Genomic DNA, 17,771 nt, shown 5'->3' with positions numbered 1-17,771 from the left:
TAGCACTCACAAAGACCCAGGTTTGATTTCTTGGTACCACATACATAGAAAAATGCTGGAAATGGTGCCATGTTTCAAGTGGTAGAGCACTATCCTTGAGAAAGACCACGGACAGTGCTAAGGCCCCAAGTTCAAGCCCCAGACTGCCCCTCCCCCAAAAAACTACAAGTAGAGTGATTAAAGGAGGGAATGGGAGGAAAGAAGAGGAGAGGAGGGAAGGGGAGGAGGATGGAAGGAAGAAGGGAAGGGAGAGAGGGAGAGGAAAAAACTAAAATAATTTTTTTAAGTGTGAAAGAAATCAAAGGAGAGTGTTCACTTTGGCAGCACATACACTAACATTGGAACGTTGGAACAATACAAAGCAGATCAGCACAGCCTTTGTACAAGGATAACATGCAGACTGGTGAAGCATTCTACATGAAAGAAAGAAGAAAGAAAAAAAGAAAGAGTGAGAGAAAAATCTATCTGACACTGATCAGCAAATTACCGTCCATCCACTGTTTTTATTTGGCCCAAGAGAACTAAATGGCTAGAAAATAATCCAAATTAGTACTTTGAAGATCAGGTAGAATTCAAACTGCAGAGTTCATAAAGCTTTATTGAACAACCACTCTCATCCATTTATATATTGTCTGGGTTGTTTTATAAACAACAGCAGAATTCTAACAGGGATTATAAGCCCCCACCACGCCCCCATAAATTCTACCCTGGCCACTTATAGAAAAAGTTTTAAGTGAATAAGCAATGAGAGTATCAGCTGGTCTGACCTTTGACATGTCAGGTCCTCTTCCCAGTCTACAGAGAGGAGCACCAGGAAGGATTTACATCCTCAGAATATTTAGACACACTGTGCAAAAGTAAAAAGGGACTGAAATCTCAACATGGTACAATTCATAGCAAATAACTAGCAATAACAAATACATCAGATATTACTAAAGAAAAAAGACACTTCTTGCCAAGCACTGATGGCGCATTCCTGTAATCCTAGCTATTCAAGAGACTTAGATCTAAGGATCACAGTTCAAAGCCAGGCAGGGCAGGAAACTCTGGGAGATTCTTTAAGTAACCACTAGAAAACCGGAAATGGTACTGTGTGGCTCAAAGCGGTAAAGTGCTAGCCTTGAATGAAAAAGCACAATGACAGTGTGCAGGCCCTGAGTTCAAGTCCCACATTCAACAGAAAAAAAAAGAAGAAAAAAAACTTCCGTGTGTGTGTGTGTGTGTGTGTGTGTGTGTGTACATATATGTATATACACCTTACTGGGGCTTGAACTCAAAGAAGGTGGAAAAAAACTTCCGTGTGTGTGTGTGTGTGTGTGTGTGTGTGTGTCTATGTGTGTGTGTGTGTGTGTGTACATATATGTATATACACCATACTGGGGCTTGAACTCAAAGAAGGTGGGCACAGTTCCTTAGCTTTTTTGATTAAGGCTGATGCTATACTTCTTCAGCCACAGTTCTATTTACACCTTTTCGGTGGTTAATTGGAAAGTGAGTCTCATGGACTTTCCTGCCTAGGCTGGCTTCAAACCACAATCCTCAGACCTCAGTCTCCTGAGTTGCTAGAATTACAGGCATAAGCCACCAATGCTCAGCTATAATTTTGGAGGTATCACTCCAACTTATGTGCTCTGGCTTATTTCAAATTGCAATCCTCCTGAGTAGTTAAGAGAATAGGCATGAGCCAACAGCACCTGCCATAGGCTTCTTATGGGACAGAGAAGAATCAGCTCAAGCCACCCAGGCAATCAAGGACAAAATACTCAGAAGGAAGAAGGCAACCTCACAAGTTTACAGGGGATCCAAGATAAGGCCTTTCACTAGGAAAACTGAGACTCAAAATTCAAATACCTGAAATTACAGCAAAAACACTTTATTGTTGTGATTTCTTTTGAGTAGGATCTTAGCAGCCAAGCTGATCATGAACTCTTTCTTCACCATCCCCAGTGCTGAGATTATAGATGTATAGCAACTATATCTTAATATAAGCTCTCTTAAAATCTGTATTATTTGCCAGGCATTGGTGGCTCATCCCGTAATCTTAGCTACTCAGGAGGCTGAAATCTGAGGATCACGGTTCAAAGCCAGCCAAGGCACAAAAGTCCCTGAGACACCCCCAATTAACCATCAGAAAACCAAAGTGGAGTAGTGGCTCAAAGTGGCAGAACACCAGCTTGGAGCTGAAGAGATCAGGGACAGTACCCAGGCCCAGAGTTCAAGCCCCATGATCAACAACAACAAAAACTGTATTATTCACATAGTACTTTAAAAACAGATAATAGTTATATTATTTATAGTTATAAAAATATTTTTTTTTACTTCCTGGTAGTACTAGGGTTTAAACTTGGCCTCACACTTATTAGGCAGGCATTATCCAAATCTCTACCTCCATCATTAGCAATTCTCATGTTGATTCTTCAAACAAGTCTCTCAAGTAGCTGTGCAAGCATCAGAAAAGAAAAAGGACAAAGAAATTCCATACTGATTAATATGCTCATTTCCAAAAATATCTTTTAGGTTTCATGAATGGAAATAGATCTCAAAGAAGGCAATATGAAGATACTGAAATCAAACATGAATCCATGTTTCTAGTAAAATACAGAAACCACACCTACAGAACAGTATCATTGGTATGAATCACTGTTAGGCCATCTCCCAAGAGTGTGAACTGCAGAACATATCCATGAGTGAAGACTCTAAACATTAACTTTAACTTTCTCAGAGTCCTCCACAGCTGCTACTTACCCACTTAAGTCACAAAGTAATTCTACTCAAAAAAGGAGCATCTTTTCCTTGAAAACAGTGAGGTAAGTCATCTAGTAGTGACTCCTAAAAGGTGTTTTGTGTTTGTGTATGCTGATCCAGGGGCTTGAACTCAGAGCCTGAGTACTGTTCTTGAGTATATTTTTGCTTAAGGTTAATACTCTGCCGCCACCTGAGCCACAGCTCCACTTCTGGCTTTTTCCTCCTCCTCCTCCTCCTCCTCCTCCTCCTCCTCCTCCTCCTCCTCCTCCTTCTCCTCTTCTTTTTTTGTGCTTAATTGGAAATAAGAGTCTCACAGAATTTTCTGCCTGAGCTAGCTGTGAACTATGATCCATGATCCTCAGATCTCACCCTCCTCAGTGAGTTACCCAATGCCTGGCTGATAACCTTTCCTACTGAAAGAAACACAATACTATCAATGGGCCAATAATCTTAACAAAAATAACCAAGGCCAGCACTATGGAGAAAGTAAATGTCAGAGAAAAATAAAATGTTAGGTAAGTTTTCACTGTCCACAAGAGGCAGACTAGCAACCAAAGCACAGACTTGTCCACACAAGAACTTTTCACAATCATGGGAAATGTTATATGAAATGTTCTCCATTGTGGTAGAATACACACTATGAATTGTACACATGGCTGCTGAACACTGAAGAACTAGAAGCCCAAAAATACACACACTTCTGCATGGGGTAGGTGGCTACCATATTAAACAACACAGAACAAGAGTGTGAAAAAAATTACCCTGAGTACTGAATACTGAATACTAGAAAACTGAGCTTGACTCTAAATTAGAGAGAGAGATTTCATGAGATCCTCCCTACCTAAAGTAGGTTCTAATGGAGGAACCAAGTAGCTAATAGTCTATTTTATGGTCTAATGCCTTGACAAACAAAGATATCATGATAACAGTCAAACAATGAAGAGAATAAAACATCTTTCCTAAAGGTTTATGAACTTAATAACAGCTTTAAAATAAAATTAAATTCATGAAAACTGATAGAACTTACAAGCAGAAAGCAGGCATGAAGGTGCATGCCTGTAATTTGAGCTTCTTCAAAGACTAAGAAGAATCAAAAGTTTGAGGACACCCTGGCTTATGTAGGAGACTATGTAGTCTTTTTTTTTTTTTGGCCAGTTCTAGGGCTTGAACTCGGCCTGAGCACTGTCCCTGAGCTTATTTTGCTTGAGGCTAGTACTCTACCATTTGAACCACAGCATCATTTCTGGGTTTTCCTGTTTATATGGTACTCAGGAACCAAACCCAGGGCTTCATGAATAATAGGCAAGTTCTCTATCACTAAGCCACATTCCCAGCCTTAACTACTCAGTCTTTAAAAAGGGGGGGGGGCTGGGCAAGGAGTGTGGCCTAGTGATAGAATCCTTGCCCAGTAGGCATAAAGCCAGGTTCGATTCCTCAGTACCACATATACAGAAAAAGCCAGAAGTGGTGCTGTGGCTCAAGTGGTAGAGCACTAGCCTTGAGAAAGCCTAAGGACAGTGCCCAGGCCCTGATTTCATGCCCCAGGATTGGCAGAAAATAAATAAATAGGGGCTGCCAGTTTGGCCTAGAGATAGAGTACTTGCTTAGCACGCATGAAAACCCAGGTTTGATTCCTGGGTACCACATATATAGAAAAAGCTGGAAGTGGTGCTATGGTTCAAGTGGTAGAGCGCTAGCTTTGAGAAACCCAAGGACAGTGCTCAGGCCCTGAATTCAAGACCAAAGACTGACAAATAAATGAATGAATGAATGAACAAAAAACAAAATCAACTCCTCATATGGCTGGGAATGTGGCTTAGTGGTATAGTACTTGCCTAGCATACATGAAGCCCTGGATTCCATTCCTCAATACCACATAAACAGGAAAAGCTGGAAGGGGTGCTGTGGCTCAAATGGTAGCCATGAGAAAAATAAGGTCAGGGACAGTGCTCGGGCCCTGACTTCAAGCCCCAAGACTGGCCAAAAAAAAAACAGCATACAAATCCTTCCCTAATAGGCAATAGAACAAGTAGACAGAAAAATCTCTAAGATATATAGACCTTAATACTATCAACTAATCTGACCCAATTAACATTTATGGAATACTCTGCCCAACTATAGAAGAAAAAAACACAGCAGCTCACATCTGTAATCCTAGCTACTCAGAAGGCTAAGATCTGAGGATCAAGGTTCAAAGCCAGCCCAGGCATAAAAGAACTTGAGACTCCTATCTCTAGTTAACCTCTAGAAAATGCAAGTGGGGATTGGTTCAAGGGTAGGGTGGTAGCCTTGAGCTGAAGAGCTCAGGGTCAGCGCCCCAAGCCGAGTTCAAGCCCCAAGACACAAAAAGGAAGAAGAGGAGGAGGAGGAGGAGGAGGAGGAGGAGGAGGTGGAGGTGGTGGTGGTGGTGGTGGTGGTGGTGGAGGAAAGAGACAACACCTACTTTTCAAGTGAATATAGAATAATCACTTAGTCTGAATATTTCAGGATGCAAAACCAACTTCTAAATTAGATACAGTGGCACATATCTGTAATACCAGCACTTGGAAGGCTGAGATAAGAATTCAAAACCAATCTATGTAGCAATACAACTACACAGCAATACTCTAACTGAGCACTGGTGGCTCATGCCCATGATCCTAGCTACTTAAAGAGGCTGAGATCTGAAGACAGAGGTTCAAAGTCAGCCAGGCAAGAAAGTGGGAGCTGTGGCTCAATTGGTGGAGCATTAGCCTTGAGCAAAAAAGCTCAGGGAAAGCACCCAAACCCTGAGTTAAAGCCCAGGACCAACACAAAAAACCCAAAATTCCCCCTAAAAAAATAAAACCTAGCTGGGTGCTAGTGGTGCTAGTAATCCTGGCTACTTAAAAGACTGAGACCTGAAAATCACAGCTCGAAGCCAGCCCAGACAAGAGAGTTCATGAGACTCTTATTTCCAACAAACTAAGAACCTAAAATAAAACAAGTATTCTACCTGTGAGACACAACCCGGCTTTCTTTGAATGTAATTAAATTAGAAATCAGTAACACAGACACCTAGAAACTCACTAGTGCCCAGACTCTGAAAGACTTTCTTTCTTTTTTGCCAGTTGTGAGGCTTGAGCTCGGGGCCTGGGTACTGTGCTAGAGCACTTTTACTCAAGGCTAGTGCTCTACTTTGTGCCACAGCACCACTTCCAGTTTTTTCTGTATATGTAGTACTAAGGAATGGAACCAGGGCTTAGTGCACACTAGGCAATCACTCTACCACTAGGCCACTCCCCCCCCCACCACAAGACTTTCTGAAACAACAACAACAAAAACATAAGTCTAATCATATCACTCCCTTCTTACAATCTTTCCCAATTTCCTCTCTGGTACACTAACATACTGATCTGATCCTTGGGTCCAGAATCTTCTACCTTTTCTCTGGCATAACTGTGAGCTTCTTTCTCCTCTTTGAAAGGCTTGCAACTACATAGGCTGCCTGCCCTGCTACCCAAGAAGCCTTATTAGTGCCAGTGTCAGATCCGACACACTAGACATCCAGGGTAACACCTGAAATAGCAGGAGTTCAGTAGGCATTTTTTTGAATAAATGAACAAGTCAATGTTGTAGTTAAGGAAATACAAATGTTCTAATATCCTAACAGAGTTGGGTTGTTGGGGTTTGAGTTTTTCGGGGGGAGAGAGAGCAGGAGTTGGTTGATCCTGGGGCTTGAACTCAGGGCCCAGGCTCTATCCCTGAGCTTTTTGGCTCAAGGCCAGCACTCTAACATTTTGAACACCACTTCCAGTTTTCAGATGGTTAACTGGAAATAAGAGTCTCTCAGACTTTCCTGCCTAGGCTGGCTTTGAATTGGATCCTCAGATCTCAGCCTTCTGAGGAGCTAAGATTCCAGGCATGGGCCACCAGCACCAAGCCCAGCTTCATTCTTGCTCAGCTTGCTTGCCTGGCTGGTGCTCTACCACTTGAGCTTCAACAGCTCCACTTATGGCTTTTTTTTCTAGCTAACTGGAGATAAAAGTCTCATAGACTTTTCTGCCTGAGCTGGCACTGAATCAATAAATATCCTCATATCTCAGCCTCCTGAGTACTAAGGATTATAGATTATAGGTATGATATGAGCACCAGTGTCCAGCCAAACAAAACTGTCAATTCATGGAACATAGAGGGACACCTATCAACCAAGCACAAGGCCCCGAGCTCGAGAAAGAACGAGAAAGAGGGACAGAGAAAGAGAGACAGAGAAAGAGAGGGGGGAGGGAGGAGATGGATTTTAAACACTACATGCTGATGAAATGGGCTTTCACACACTACTAGTATAAATTACATAAATATTAATGATGATATGTAAGAACCATAATGAAACATGCTATCATACAGTACATCGATTAGAATGGAAGACTTTTACATATCGCTGGTAGGAATGCAGTATGGTAAAAACATTTTCAGTTTGGCAAGGGCTGGGAAGGTGGCTTAGTGGTAGATTGCTTACCTAGCATTCATGAAGCCTCAGGGTTTTATAAAAAAAACTGGAAATGGCACTGTGGCTAAAGTGGTAGAGCTCTGGCCTTGAGCATAGAAACTCAGGGGTAGTGGGTAGTGCCCAGAGTCTGAGTTCAAGCCCCAGCACTGGCAAAAAAAAAAAAAAAGGCAAAATAGTCATAAAATGGTTAAAATACATACAGAACTGGTGCAAACTAGACATTTATGTTGAAAATGAATTATACAACTTGTGGATGGGGACAGAAGGGAAAAACCTGAAAGAGAGTGAAGGAAGGAGTAACTCTATCCAAAAACAAATGTACTCATGCCAGGTACCAGTGGCTCATGTCTGTCATCCTATCCTAGCAACTCAGGAAGGTGAGAGTTGAGGATCACAATTCAACACCAGCCCAGACAAGAAAGTCTGTGAGATTCATATCTCTGATCAACCACAAAAGGAGCCAGAGGTGGAGCTGTGGCTCAAGTTAATTAAAACACTAGGTCCTGAGCAAAACACCTCAGGAACAGCACCCAGGCTCTGAATTCAAACCCCAGGACTAGCACAAAAAAAAAAGTAAAAAGAATATTCCTGTTCATACACAAAATGTGTAAGGGGATATTTGCCTGCTTTTTTCATTGTCAGCAAAACCTGGCAATAATCCAAATGTTATCAGTGGAGGGGAAAGCAAATGCAATGCATCTCTGTAATAGACAACTTATACCATGTGGGCCAGAAAGGAGTCAGACATCATAACAAACAAGTCAGGCCCCAAATTCTGTATACTGGAGCTAGGGTGGGAACACAGTGAGTAGTGCCTAGCTACATGAACCTCTGGGTTTAATCTTAGTTCTACACACACACACACACACACACACACACACTTACAGTATACATACTGTATAATTTCATATACGAATAAACTAGGACCAGGAGTTTGGCCTAGTGGTAGAATGTTTGCACAAAGACCCAGGTTCAATTCCTTGGTACCACATACATAGAAAAGCCGGAAGTGGTGCTGTGGCTCAAATGGCAGAGTGCAGTCTTGAGGAAAAAGCCCAAGGACAGTGCTCAAGGCCCTGAGTTCAAGCCCCAGGACTGGCAGAAAAAAAAAAAAAAGAATAAACAAGAGCTGGGAGTTTGGCCTAGCGGTAGAGTACTGGCCTACCATGCACAAAGACCCAGGTTTGATTCTTCAGTACCATATATACAGAAAATCTGGAAGTGGTGTTGTGGCTCAAGTGGTAAAACACCAGCCATGAGAAAGCCAAAGGACAGTACTCAGGCTCTGAGCCCCAAGACTGCCAAAAAAAAAATAATAATAATTAAACTACAGAATGAGTGGTAGCTAGTAATCAGGAATAGGAGCTGACTAAAAGAACACAGAGGAATTAAGCAGGAGTGACAATGACTTGCCATATTTGATGGCAGCAGTAGTTAAAACTGTACATAAAGGGTGCAAGTTAAATAACATTCATTGTCCCAGAAACATGAGGGTAAATCAATGAATATTAAAATCAATGGAAATTAAAAACCTGACAGCTAAAAATAAAAACCAGTTCACAAAAAGGCTTAGAATTTTTAAAAAATGAATTCACCAGAAGGCAGATCAAAAGACAGATTAATAAGAAAGAAAACAAAACAAAAACCAAGCTGGGCTCGGTGGCTCACGCCTGTAATCCTAGCTACTCAGGTGGCTGAGATCTGAGGATTATGGTTCAAAACCACAATCTGTGAGACTCTTATCTCCAATTAACCTCTAGAAAACTGGAAGTGGCACTATGGTTCCAGGCATAATGCGGTAGCCTAAAGCTGAGGGACAATGCCCAGGCCTAGAGTTCATGCTCCTACTACCAACAAAAAATAAAAACAAACAAAAAAAAACAGATACTGAACCCTACCAAACACTGTGTATAAAAGGGAGTACGAGGAAAGACAATAAGATGAGAAAGCATTGTTTAAAGTATGTGTACATAAATCACAATGAAAATATCTCATGAAACCTCCTATTACAAATGTATGTCAACTCAAAAATTAACAATAATAATTTTAAAAAGCGCAGAAAGCCAGGCACAGGGACAGCACCCTCTGCTTTGGGCAGGCAGGAGGGTGTACACTAGGACTTGCTTCTGCCTATATCACAGGATTACTGTACCCCACCACCACACACAGCCCCACATACAAAGGTTTGCAGCCAAAGGAAGAACAAGTGGGTCTGAAGGAGTGAGGAAAGGGGAACCTAACAAAAGACACCAGAGCGCTAGCCTGCTGCACACACATTTCAATTGACAGCGCCATTTCCAGCTCTCCTTGTGGCTAAGTAGCAGAAGAGCAGACAAGCATGAGCCACATGCAAGCCTATTTATTATGGCAGATTAGCACATGCCTCCCTGCTACACAGCTCATGATAACTTTTTACTAAGTCTTCTGATCCTCATTTTCTTTCTTTGTCTTCTTCATGCTTCATCTCTCCAGGTGCTGAGACTGGAAAATTGCTCTCACTCATTTCCCTCATCACCTTGACTTCTCTACTGACACAGACTACATCCTCACCTAGATGTGTGTATAGAGAATGTGCTTCTACCTAAGTCTACACTTATGGTGGGCCAAGGCCAGAGAACTCCTGTACTGATCTTCCATCCAGGGCTCCATGCAGATCCCACCAGCTAGCTCATCCTCTGCCAACCCAGTCTCTAGCCACCACACCACTGAGACAGACCATTTCCCATCTTCTCCAGCCAAACCCCTGATGGAGCTCAGTACCAAAATTACAGACAGGAAATGAATCTGAGTCAGACAGACAGACAGACAGACAGAGGGTCTTGAGCCTACCTCTCAGGTAGGTCTCTCACACAACTTGACAGGTTGGAAGTTCCAAGACTGAAAATGCTTGGTTCACCAGTGGGATCCAATCCCCATACCCCCAGGAGAAGCAAAACAGAATGGCCACTGCTTGTCTCTCAAAGGAACTGCCCAACACAGAGCATAGGGGAGCTTTATGGTTTATTTCCTGTTTCCATATTCAGCCACTGGGGGAGCAGACTTGCTGTGTCTGCCCACACTTTACTATCAGTGCCTGAGCTTATGCTGCTTGTTCCCTCCCTGTCTCCATCTGTCCTTAACAATCCCCAAGTCCATCCAGGAAGCACATCAAGCCTTATTAGCGAAGACAGGAGATCTTGCCTTCATTGAAATCTCTGCTGTACTTTGTCCTTCATGCGTAGTGATCAGGAATGACACATACATTGAAAAGGTATTTGACTGCCACTGGTGGGAATGAAGATTGCACATCAGTAACAAACTCTGCTGTGTTCATGCAGTGCCAACTCTGTCTCTGATCTCCTTAGACCACCTGAGTCACTCAGTCTTCTGATGTCATCAGAAGTTCCAAGTTTCAAAATTCCAGGGAAGTATTCTCAGAAGCCTCACACTTCTAAGAAATATTCTGCTTCAAGAATAACTTTTTTTAATGAACAAATGCTTAATTTAAAAGTGTTATCAGAACTTCCCCAAATGTTTATACAAAACAGCTTTTTTTGTGAGACAGGATAACACATAAATTATTTATGTGCTACCAGTAAACTGAAACATGATGATTACAAGTCAAATTTAGAGGGGGCAGGAGTTTGGCCTAGTGGTAGACTGCTTGCCTAGCATGCATGAAGACCTGGGTTCCATTGCTCGGTACCACATCCATAGAAAAAAGCCAGAAGTACTGGTGAGACTCAAGTGGTAGAACTCTAGCCTTGAGAAAGTCCAAGGACAGTGCTCAGGCCCTGAGCTCAAGCCCAGGACTGGCCAAAAAAAGAAAAAGAAAGAAATTAGAAAGACTTTGGCTTAAGAAAAAAATAAACAAGGGCTATACATCTATAATCCTAGCTACTTAGCAGGCTAAGGTATGAAGTTCCTGGTTCAAAGCCAGGCCAGACAGGAAAGTCTGTGAGATCTTATCTCTAATAAACTTTCCCCCCAAAAGTCAAAAGTGGAGTTGTGGCTCAAGGAACTGTCCTCAGGCCACTGAGCTCATGCCTCAGGACCCTCACACACACAAAATAAATAAATAAATAAAATAAATAGGGCTGGCTCAAAGCATGGCTCAAATATTAGGAAACTTGCCTAGCAAGTATGAAGTCAATCCAAACCCCAGTACTGTTCAAAATAAATAAGATATTTTAAAGAGTTGGGGAATATAACGCAGTCATAGAATATCAGTTTAGTATATAAAAGTCATAGGTTCAAAACCCAGTATACATCAATGGCTGCTCATACTTGTAATCCTAACTACTACTCAGAAGGCTAAAATGTGAAGATTACAATTCAAAGTCCACTCAAGAAGTGGCATGATGGCTCAAGTGGTAGAGCTCTAGACTTGAGTACAAAGGACTCAGGGACAGCATCTAGGCCCTGAATTCAAGCCCCACAAATGGCAAAAAAAAAGAAAAAAAATCATATCAGTGGAGGTTATTTCAATTTCATATTAGTAAAATGACATCCCTACAGTATTGTCATGAGAATACTTCACATACTCATTTAATTTTTCCCCATAAATAGTAAACAATCTCTTGCCAGGTGTGGTGGCTCACACCTATAATCCTAGCTACTCAGCAGGCTGAGATCTGAGGATAAAGGTTCAAAGCCAGGCCAGGCACAAAAGAACCTGAGACTCTTTTTTTTTTTTTTGCCAGTCCTGGGCTTGAGCTCAAGGCCTGAGCACTGTCCTTGGACTTTCAAGGCTAGAACCCTACCACTTGAGCCTCAGCACCACTTCCGGCTTTTTCTATATATGTGGTACCAAGGAATTGAACCCGGGTCTTCGTGCATGCTAGGCAAGCACTTTAACCACTAGGCCAAATTCCCGGCCAAACCTGAGACTCTTATCTCCAATTAACCTCTAGAAAATGGGAAGTAGGGCTTGGCTCAAAGGTAGGGTGGTAGCCTTGAGCTGAAGAGCTCAGGGACAGTGCCCAGGCCGAGTTCAAGCCCTATGACCCACACAAAAAAAGTAAACAATCTCTAATAAATAATGTCAGTCCATGTCTGCATGCACAGTTACATTACCTAAAAGGTACTCAGTATAGAAATGATTTCTTTCTTTTTTCTTTTTTTTTTTTTTGCCAGTCCTGGGCTTGAGCTCAGGGCCTGAGCACTGTCCTTGGACTTTCTCAAGGCTAGAGCTCTACCACTTGAGCCTCAGCACCACTTCCGGCTTTTTTCTATGTATGTGGTACCAAGGAATTGAACCCAGGTCTTCATGCATGCTAGGCAAGCACTTTAACCACTAGGCCAAACTCCCGGCCCATGATTTATTTCTTATACTAGGAACTTAGTATATTAGTGTTTAACCAAAATTCTAAACTACAAAAATAATGAAATTAGTCTAAATTACCAATAAAGCATATTTCTCTTAGATCCTGACATTCCTATCTACCAATTTGTTTTTGTATTACTCTTGGGATATCTTAACCCAAACATATACACATTTACTAGACAGCCTCCCTCCAGGAAGTACAGACTATAAAACTAATGAAACTAGCAAGCATGTGACTTGAAAACAATTCATGATTTTTAATTGGTACTCTTTTAGACAAGGGCGCATATGCTGAAAGATAAGATACAAAGTGTAGCTTCCATTTTACCATAATCTTTTTTTTTTTTTTTTTTTGGCCAGTTCTGGGCTTGAGCTCAGGGCCTGAGCACTGTCCTTGGATTTTCTCAAGGCTAGAGTTCTACCACTTGAGCCTCAGCACCACTTTTGACTTTTTTTTTCTATGTATGTGGTACTGAGGAATTGAACCCAGGTCTTTGTGCCTGCTAGGCAAGCACTCTACCACTAGGCCAAGTCCCAGCTCCTTTACCATAATCTTTAATCTTAATATAGAGTATGTTTCAAAAGGCAAAAGTCCATGGTGGGGGCGTGGCTCTACGGGGGTGTGGCTCAACTAGGAAAGCTGCCAGGCACTAACTTCAAACCCCAGTACCAGCCCCCTCCCCCCAAAAACAGGAAAACCTTCAAGTTAACTCCACAAAGAAAGCTGCCTGGCAATCAAGTTAAGTGTATTAGAAACATCTACTGGTCAAATGGTTTAGCAAGAAGAGGCGGCTGATCACATATATGATCATCTGGACCCATCTATGAATGGGTAAAATTGGAACCCCCTTGTACCTACGTACAACCATTTGAATTTTAGAAAGTAAATGAAAAAATAGTCATTCAAAACCTAATCAGGCTAACTTTTTTTTTGGGGGGGGAGGGAGGCCAGGCCTGGACACTTTTTGCTAGAGGCTAGTGCTCTGCCACTTGAGCCACAGTGCCACTTCTGGCTTTTTCTGTGTATGTGGCACCAAGGAATCAAACCCAAGGCACGCAAGGTGAGCATTTTACCACTAGGCTACGCTCCCAGCCCCAGACCAACTTTTTATGTCCTAAATCCAAAATATTTGTTATGACCCACACTGAAAGATTCTCACGACTTCATCTATTACAAATTCTCAATACAATAATTTATTTAAGCCTACTTTCCTGAATTCCTGCAATGTCAATAGGATCCACAGTAAGTTCAAAGAAATACAGGACAAGGAACACCAAGTAGGCTACAAGTGTCAGGAGGAAGAAAATGTTCCAAGTATCATAAATAGTCAAGTGTTTTGTTTTGGGAAAAAGAAGTTGCCTGGCACTGGTAGCTCACACCTGCAACTGTACCTACTCAGGAGGCTTGAGATCTGAGGATGGTGGTTCAAAGCCAATCCAGACAGGAAAGAAAGTCAAGGAGACTCTTAGCTATAGTTAACCACCAAAAAGCCAGAAGTGGAGCTGTGGCTCAAGAAAAACAACAACAACAACTAAGGAACAGCACCCAGGCCTAGAGTCCAGGCCCTAAGTTTCAGCCCCAACAGCAACACACACATACACACAAGCTACAACCACCACCAATTGTAATTTAATTCAACATATGTACTGCCATCAATGCTAAATATAATTTGCTAGATCTTTAGCAGGAAGTAAAGTTAGCTGAACCATTGAACCAGCCTGTCAAAATGTCTCAGTTCTAACTTGGGGGGGGGGGGAACACTTTTCTCCAATCATGAACATATTTCACTCTTCAGGTTTCCAATTCTGGGCTCTAGGTACAAAGAGAAGACTTCTTAAGATAAAAATCTACTAACTTTAAGAGAGGTACTTGGGAGTTGGAGGGATGGCTCAGGTGGTACAAAGCCAGCCAATGAGTGAAAGCATTAGACACTGAGTTCAAGTCCACTCAAACAAAAAAACAAAAAGACACACAAAATCTAAGAAATGAAAACATGCTCACTCAGTACAAGACAAATACTTCACATTTGGCTTATGCCTTCTACCTGTCAGCCTCTCCTATCACTCCCTTCAGACAAACAGCAATGTTTACTGCCAGGCAAAAAAAAAATTTTTTTTTCACTAGAAGTTAGGAAAACCTAAATGGGTTTATATCTGGCTTAACAGCTATATTTCTCCTAACAAGTATTAATGCATTTATTTTTTTTAATGGAAACATTTAACCACTTTCTTTTTTTACTCTCTGAAAATGACAAGATACAAATTGGCTACTTTAAGTTCCTATTTCCTCACAAAGTTTACTTTGTAAGCGCTTTTAAAATTGCATTGTAGTTTATTTAACCCAGGTTCACAAAACATACAGACCTGATAGGTTTTTGCTACAAGTTATATTTTTTGACAACTTAGTAAACCACACTATGTAAATTATACAAAGCAGCAATTGTGTGTGGGTTACTTTCTTTCTTTTTCTTTTTCTTTTCTTTTTTAAAACAAAATGCATTTCAGCACTAGCCTTGAGAAACTTTTTGAGAAAACAGGATAGACGTCACCATGGAGAAATGCCTTACAGATCCACAGAGGCATTATTCCTCAGAAATAGCACGAAGAGAGACAGTATTGTGATAAATGTGCTGTTTGTGGGTGACTTGCAAAGTTTCTCAGCACTCCAGTCCGGAGGATCAACTCCACATCTCCTGCAACAGGTGCCACCAAACTGCATTTCCCCCGGCAGAGCCCAGGCTTCCCAAAACATGTTAGGACGGACAGTGGTCTTGTGCTTTCCTACTCTTTACTTTTGGATTTAACTAAAATGATTTGTGAATCTGATCGATTGTCAAATTCAGGGTTGTTTGGTTTGGGCCTTGCAATTTGCCGGCAACTGTTGCACGCGCCCATTAGCACTTGAAAAACACTAACACGCTCGGGACCAGAAAGGCTTCCTCCGCCACCCCCCCTCCTTCCAACCCAGCCGATCATTTCTTTCACACAATTTTCAAACCGCACAGCTAGGCGAGAGAAAGCGTGTTTTGCGTGTGCCTGGCTCCCACAATCAGCCTAAATCCTTAATCCCCATTTAAGGAACAGATACTCCCGAAAGAAAAAAAAAAAATCTTCAGGAAACCACGTTAGAATTGCAAAGAGGTTCGGCAAAACAAGAGGCCTCTTTCATTCCAAATACACCACACCAAAACAAGAGGCGGAAAAGAGAAAAATAAATAAATAAACACACACAATGGATGAGTGCCAAAGTTTCAACCCTGCCCGGTACAGGCACTGCAGTGGCACAAATTTTGGAGACCAGGAAGGGGGGGGGGAGAGAGCGGGTAGAGGGCTGGGGGTGGGATGGGACGGAGGAGGTAGAGAAAGGGAGCGACCGAGTGCGGTGGGGCCTGCCTGAGCAACAATGCAATCTCCATTTTGAACAATGCGCCTCTTTTCTCTTGCAAATCGAGTTTTGGGGGGTTGTTGTAGTGGTGGGGTTGTTTTCCTGCCACTTGCGGTGAGCGCCGGGCACCGGCGTTCGGGGGGCGGCCGGGCGCAGGATGCTCGGCTCACCGGAGGGAGGGAGGGAGGGAGGGAGGGGAGGGGGAGGGGGAGGGGGCCGGGGCGCCGGCCGCCCCGCGGGGTGGGTACCTGGAGTGCTGCTGTAGGTGCTGTGACTCCTGAAGCTGCTCTCGGTGCAGTAGCTGGCGTCGTCGTCGTCGTCTTCCATCTCCTCCGGATAGTCGGAGTCGTCCTCGTCCTCCTCCATCTCCTCCTCGTCGTCTTCCTCCGAGTCCTGGGTTTCCTCGGCGTCGCCTTCCTCCTCTTCCTCCTCCTCGTCCTCCTCCGAGACCATGTCCTCCTCCTCGTCCTCCTCGCTCTCGTGGTCATCGTACACCACTTTGTTGACGGCGCGCCGGGCCGGGGTGGTCCGGGCCAGGTGGCCGCCGCCGCCGCCGCCCCCGCCGCCGCCCCCCGTCCTGCCGCCCCCGCCTCCTCGCCCCCCCCGGCCCGGGGCGCCGGTGCTGGGGGGGGCCGGCGGCGGCGGCGGCTTCCTCCGGCCGCTGCCGCCCCCCCTGGGCGAGCTCAGCCGCGTCTTGGGCGCCACCTCAGCCTGGGCGGCGGCCCACCTGCCCCGGCTGCTGCCTCGGTGCCGCGAGCGCAGGCCCCCGATGGGTCCGGACGCGGGCGGCGGCGGCGGCGGCGGCGGCGGCGGGGGCGGCGGCGGCGGCGGCGGCGGGGCCGGGGCCGGGGCGCAGCGCTCCGCCGCGGGCGCCGCGGGCTGCTTGGGCGGCCTGCCCCGCCGGCCCCTCATGTCGGAGCGGCGGCCGGGGGAGGCGGAGGAGGGGGAGGGGGGTGAAGGAAAGCGGAGGGGGAGGGGCGGGGGTGGTGAGGGGGGCGCCGGGGTCCGGGGGGGGAGGCCGGCAGGGCCGGGCGGGAGGGGCCCGGCCGGCGGGAGCGGGCGGAGGGGAGAAGGCTCAGTCCGAATTGCTGGGGCCCCACTCCGGATCGCCTTCAGCCGCCATCTTGTTTCCTCCCTCTCGCTCGGTGACTGGGGGAACCGACAGCGGCCGCAGGCCCGGAGCGCGTCACGTGAGCTGCGCCGCCGACGAGCCTGGAACAGAGCGAGCAGGCGCGGCGGCCGCTAGGGGGCGTGCGAGGGCGCGGCGGCGGCGGCGCTGGAGGGGCGGGGGCACCTGGGGCGCGGGCTTGGGGACGCCCCGAGCCGTGCAGTGGGGTCGCCGCGGCTCTCCGCGACTCCTGGCAGCGCCCTCACCCCGACGCCTCCGTCTGGGGGAACCCTGAGGGGACCCCGAACTCCGCACGACCTCCAACTCTGAGGGTAGTCCAGAAGACAGGGGCGCCCCCCCCATGTCCCCCCCGGGGGCCCCCTGGGGGAGCGTGGCGCCCGGGGCGCTGGGCAGGGCGGGGCGGGGGGGGGGGGAGTCCTGAAACTGACCCGGGTGACGTCTGCTGGGGGAGCCGCGTCCCGGGCCGCCGAGACGACGGAGGGGGGCCCGGGCGGGGGGGGGGGTGACACTGACCACCGCGCGGCGACCTTCCCCGGCCGCCGGCGCCCAGCCCTCCCCCGCGCCCGCCGCGCCCGCACCTGCGGGGAAAGCGCGCCCAAGACCGCCACCACTTCCACGCCTGTCCCGCCGGGAAGTCAGTTCCACTTCTCGGTCCGACAGGTCCCCTCCGGGTCGCAGGCGCGCGACCTGCGGCAGCCCAAGTCTGGGAGACCCAGAACGTTCGGGGGTGGATTCACTT

The 17,771-nt window shown here is 45.6% G+C and overlaps 1 protein-coding gene and 1 pseudogene across 9 annotated transcripts in view; one reads left to right on the top strand and one right to left on the bottom strand.

Annotated features, from left to right (window-relative positions):
• The window catches only part of Bptf (bromodomain PHD finger transcription factor), a 118,386-nt gene extending 101,571 nt beyond the window's left edge, over positions 1 to 16,815 (bottom strand). For all 9 annotated transcript variants that reach the window (XM_090349911.1, XM_090349902.1, XM_090349903.1 and 6 more), the window contains exon 1: positions 16,152 to 16,815. In XM_090349911.1, the coding sequence (XP_090206037.1) occupies positions 16,152 to 16,815 (664 nt within the window). The remainder of the gene's footprint in view (positions 1 to 16,151) is intronic.
• Positions 309 to 423, top strand: LOC150051150 (U6 spliceosomal RNA; annotated as a pseudogene).
• Positions 16,816 to 17,771: the final 956 nt, after the last annotated feature.

Source organism: Megascapheus bottae, chromosome 17 (assembly GCF_031878675.1).
Source record: "Megascapheus bottae isolate mThoBot1 chromosome 17, mThoBot2.hap1, whole genome shotgun sequence".
Classification (NCBI taxonomy): domain Eukaryota; kingdom Metazoa; phylum Chordata; class Mammalia; order Rodentia; family Geomyidae; genus Megascapheus; species Megascapheus bottae.
This window is presented reverse-complemented; position numbering and strand designations above follow the sequence as displayed.